The 5604-nt window shown below is 46.3% G+C and overlaps 1 protein-coding gene across 1 annotated transcript; it reads left to right on the forward strand.

Annotated features, from left to right (window-relative positions):
• Positions 1–241: 241 nt before the first annotated feature.
• Positions 242–2150, forward strand: LOC123176343 (tyrosine decarboxylase-like). The gene has a single exon (XM_044590595.1). It carries the CDS (start codon positions 321–323, stop codon positions 1884–1886), a length of 1566 nt encoding a protein of 521 aa, XP_044446530.1. The 5' UTR covers positions 242–320; the 3' UTR covers positions 1887–2150.
• Positions 2151–5604: the final 3454 nt, after the last annotated feature.

Raw genomic sequence — 5604 nt, forward strand, 5'->3', positions numbered from 1 at the left:
CTCAGCCGAGTTTAGACACACTGCAAAGAGCCATACTCGGCTTACATTGTTTTTGTCGAGGTCCCGCAGTTGACTCGGCAAATAGCCAAAGACGTGGGCACTCGGCAACGACAAATTTTTCAGTAGTGAATCGACTGACGTGGTCCGTTCTTATTTTTGGGTATGGGGCAACTTACAAATTGAGAGTCCTATAAATAGCTTCCGAGGTAGCTCGGGAAATGGCACCAATTCACACCTCGGACGTTGCCAAAGCATTCATACCATTGGTGTGGTTCAGGCAGTGCATTGGCGTGTAGGGCAAAGTCGAGTGCATTCCACCAATGGCCCCACGTAAATTCTTGGACAACATGACTGGCCAAAATGGCATCGTCCCGGTGGTGGTCGTGGACACGGCGGAGAAGAAGACGCAATCTCCCAGCCTGCTTGACGCTGACGAGTTCCGGCGTCAGAGTCACCAGGTAGTTGACTTGATCACCGAGTACTATGACCGCATGGGCGACTACCCCGTGCACCCCAGCGTTACCCCTGGTTTCCTCCGCAACTTGCTCCCCCCGGACGCACCCTTCCGTCCGGAGCCGGACGCGTTCAGCTCCGCGCTCAAGGACGTCCGCGACATCATCCTCCCGGGCCTGACGCACTGGCAGAGCGCCCGCCACATGGCGCACTTCCCGGCGTCAAGCAGCACCATCGGCGCCCTAGGGGAGGCGCTCACCGCGGGCATCAACGTCGTCCCGTTCACATGGGCCGCCTCACCGGCCGCCACCGAGCTTGAAATGCTGGTCGTGGACTGGCTCGGAAAGGCGCTGCACCTGCCGGAGAGTCTCCTCTTCGCCGGTGGTGGCGGTGGAACTCTTCTTGGTACCTCTTGTGAGGCGATACTCTGCACTCTTGTGGCCGCGAGGGACCGGAAGCTCGCCGAGATCGGCGGGAACAGGATCTGCGACCTCGTCGTCTACTGCTCCGACCAGACACACTTCGCCTTCCGCAAGGCCGCACGCATTGCCGGCATCCTGCGTGACCACTGCCGCGCCATACCCACGTGCCACCACAACATGTTCGCTCTCCCGCCCACGGAACTGCAAGCGGCCATGCAGGCTGACGTGGAAGCCGGGCTGGTGCCACTTTTCTTGTGCGCGACGCTGGGGACGACCCAGACGACTGCCGTCGACCCCATCGGCGAGCTGTGCGCTGTCAGTGCACCACACGGCGTGTGGGTGCACGTGGACGCCGCCTACGGCGGCTCCGCGCTAGTCTGCCCGGAGTTCACCCACGTGATCGACGGCGTGGAGGCCGTCGACTCGTTCAGCATGAACGCCCACAAGTGGCTCCTCGCCAACAACGACTGCTGCGCCATGTGGGTGAAGAAGCCGAGGGTGCTGGTGGCGGCGCTCGGGCCGGAGCAGGATTTGATCCTCAAGGACGCGGCATCGGAGGGGCACAACGTGGTCGACTACATGGACTGGACCATAACGCTGACCCGCCGGTTCCGCGCGCTCAAGATGTGGCTCGTGCTCCGCTGCTACGGCATCCAAGGCCTGCGCAACCACATCCGCAATCACGTCCGCATGGCCGAGGCATTCGAGAAGATGGTCAAGGCCGACGAAAGGTTCGAGGTGGTGACGGACAGGAAGTTTGCGCTGGTGTGCTTCCGGCTCCGGTCACCGGACAAATTCGGCGGGGCCGACAAGCAGGCGGCCAACCAGCTCAACCGACGCCTCCTTGAGGAGGTGAACGCTGCCACCTCAGGCCCCTACATGAGCTCGGCAAACGTAGGTGGCATGTTCATACTAAGGTGTGCCATTGGAAGCACACTCACAGAGGACCACCACGTGAGCGATGCATGGAAGGTTGTGCAGGATCAGGCCACCATAATCCTTCGTCATTGAGATGGAGATTATCTGGAGCGTGCATACAACTTGGGTAAGTAAGGTAAATAAACATGCAGCTCTAAGTATAACTAAGCTACGTACTTGGTCCCAAATAATTTGATGGTGCATTGAATCATGAAAATTAATATATTGTACTTACTGAATCTTGATGGAGATGCTCAATGTATGTAATGATGTGATGTAGTATAAGCTACTAGCTGCATTCCCTGACGTGTGTACATGTTTTATTCGACCGTGCAAGCTGGAGATATTATTGTATTATATCATTACACTTTCCTGTTTGCAAAAACGGTTCGGATCTATTATAAGGACGCTACCATTAGCAAGAGTGCTAAGCTATATCAAAAATAATAAACAATTATAAGGACGCTAATACGTACCGAACATGCTCCGAATAAGGACCCTACCGTGAACAGGCCCACAGGAGCGAAGAGCGAGCGTTCGTGCTGGTGCCATTCGGCCGTAAAGCTGGATTTGCACCTGACCTAAAATAGCTAAAACTAATGAGAAAAAATGTTTCCATCCTCATGAAAATAAATCAGGGAAATGTCTGCAAATTTCAAAAATCTAACAAGACACATAAACAACTTGCCAAAATATATATCATATTTTTTTCCCGCAAAAAATACTGCCACCAAACTAACAAAATTCATATATGTAGAACAAAAGACACGAATAACTCATAGAAAAATAGAAAACAGCTCATCCTTGTATATGGTCTACAAAAATACCATGTAATATGTTATAAAAAGTTGCCAACATGATGGTATAAAAGGTACCACTTATGTATGATCTTAATTAACATGTACTTAATATAAAGTATTTGTTTAAAGTTGTCATACGAAAAATTAGGATGCTACCATGAACATATACTTGTTACCAACACAAACTAAAAGAAATTATGGATCATATATTAATCCCAATAACCATCCAAGAATTCAAAGAATTTGCCATGCCGAAAGGAAGTATCATGTACAAAGCTGCCTTGCAAATTTCAGATAAATAAAACTACAAAATATTTTGATAAAAAATTGTCATCCTATATAACAGAAGACACGAACGCTTGATGCCATGATAAAGATTGATATATTTTGTTTTGCTAATTTGCCATACCTGACTCCTCTTTTGTACTCCCAAGAGTACATACTCGCACTCTTAACGGATGAGGTTTAATGAGTGAAACGGGTATATACCTGATACCAGCGAGTAACAATCGTGCTAATTAGCAAAACAAAATAGCTAGTTTGTTTGCATGCGTAGCTACTCCCTAAAATAAAGGAGCGTGTAGGTGCTCATAGATTGCTTTAGGCGGATAAGGTTGTTAGCGTCTGGTTGTATTATATTCTCTCCTGATGAGCAGGTGTATGATACCTTATCATTTTTATTTTTTGGGGTGTATCTACTACATATTTTGTGAGGAAGTATATACTTTATATTTTGTTTGAGTACATACAAAACATTTTTGTAGGAAGTATATACTTCATCTTTTATGAGAGTATATGTACAACTTTTTTTGAAGTATATACTTCATTTTTGAGAGAGTATATACAACAATTTTTTTGAGGAAGTATATACTTCTTCCTTTCTGAGAGTGTATATATGACTTGTTTTCTTGGAATTATATACTTCATTTTGCGAGAGATTATGTACAACAACATTTTTTAGGAAGTATATACTACATATTTTATGGGAGAGTAGACATGACATATTTCACGAGAAAGTTTATACGGCATCTTTTACACGACGTATATACTACATTATCTAAGCATAAACTACATGCATGAATAAATATACTACCTTTTCAAGTATATATTATGATCGTCATGCAAAGAAGTCGCATATATTATTCCTTCACGAGGAAGTATAAACTTCCGGTAATAACCAAATGAAGTTTGTCATACTCGTAAATTCAAAAGGAGTTTACACTTGCCAAATACATCGGTGTATTATTCACCAAAAATGAGTATATGCGTGCATTCTGTGCATGTACGATTACATTCATCTCAATGACAATGTGGCTATATACTCTGAGGAGCTTTACTTACGTTTCATATAACTACTACTCATCAGCAGAGGATATATATTTCCATTACATATAGCTTTGCTACCGATCAACAGCAATATGGTTTGGCTTCTCCGAGCTTTACAAGTCACAACCAACATGCTAGGTATGATGAAAAAAATATGTTAGGCATGCATGTCAGGTATGCACGCATGCATGTGTATTCTGGACATCAGCAAGAACCGCGGCTGTGTATTGCCACTCGTGTGACCGCCGATGTGTGTTGACGACGGAAAAGCTACCAATGTCCATGCCTCCATCTTGGTCGCCATGGCATGCATGGATGGATTATACTGTTTCATTGAACTAGCTAGTGAGAGATTCAATTACCATGAATGCACGGAAATTAATAAAGAATCGTCATTATCGTAGTTGTCGCCGGTCAGGCCAAGCGAAGGTAGCCGCATCTGTTGTCATCGCCGGTGATGTCGTCGCCCGTCAGCGATGACATCATGATCCCCGTCGCGGTAGCTGGCCAGGCGAAGGGAAGATAGCTGCATATCTTTGTCGTTGTTGGTGATGTCGTCGTCGACGATGTCGTTGCCGTCGCCGCCGCTGGTCAGGCCAAGGGATGGTACGTACCCGGAAAAAAAAAAGGGATGGTACGTAGCCCCATCTTGCTACGGTTGCCCTCACAGTGGCTGTTTCCATCACCGGTGCCGTCTCCGTCTCCGTCTCCGGTGTCGGCGGCTTCGCGGACGTCGTCTGCTGTGTTGCTGCGTCGTCGCTGGTACGGTGCTGTCCCCAGCCATCATCATCGCCGTTGCCATCACTGGTGCCAACATTAATGGTGTCGTCGCCGCCGCCATAGCCGGCGTCGTCTCCATTTTTTTGTTACACGAGGACGTGATGTCAAATGGAGTCGTCGTTGAGGGCATATACTATGCACGCGATCTATGAGGTACCAGACTACCAGAGTCCCTATTAACATGGACGGGCAAATAAATTTCAAAGCAGTGCCTGTGTTTTTTTTTTGAATTTATTATCTGGTTGCTATCTCTTCACTTAAATGATAAATCAATTAAATCGGCACTGAAGCAACGAGCGACAGCTGGCACGGGAGTACATACTCCTGAGAGTACTAACCCATTTTTCTATATATATCCAGTAATTCATAAAAAACAACAAAAGATACCCAAAAAAATGCCATGACCTAGGTAATAAAACTACCACATAAACATATTGCACACAAACACATAAATTGCCCTGAACATCAAACACGAACTATTGAATCATTTCAATTGTTGAAAAAAATCTCATGTAATGAAATGTGAAGTTTAAAAACTTGCAATGCCAGTTTCTATGTGACAAACATGTTTGTGTATGAATGTTTCGGATTGAACAAAAACTGATCAATGGCAGTCATTTTTTCCGCATCAACTCCAATGAAAATGAGAGATACAAAACTTGGTAATCGCCACCCAGGAATACTATACGCTTGAATTTCTCCCTTCTACCACAACCCCATGCTAAGGTGTGCCATTGGAAGCATGCTAACAGAGGACCAGCACGTCAGCGATGCATGGAATGTCACGCAGGATCATGGCTCCGCGATCCATCGTAATAAGGCGATTATCCAGAATTCACCTGCTACCCTATGTCCTAATATGTATAAAATCAACAAGAAATGACAGGGACAAAAAAAAAGAACCA

Source organism: Triticum aestivum, unplaced genomic scaffold (genome assembly GCF_018294505.1).
Source record: "Triticum aestivum cultivar Chinese Spring unplaced genomic scaffold, IWGSC CS RefSeq v2.1 scaffold78480, whole genome shotgun sequence".
NCBI classification, from domain to species: domain Eukaryota; kingdom Viridiplantae; phylum Streptophyta; class Magnoliopsida; order Poales; family Poaceae; genus Triticum; species Triticum aestivum.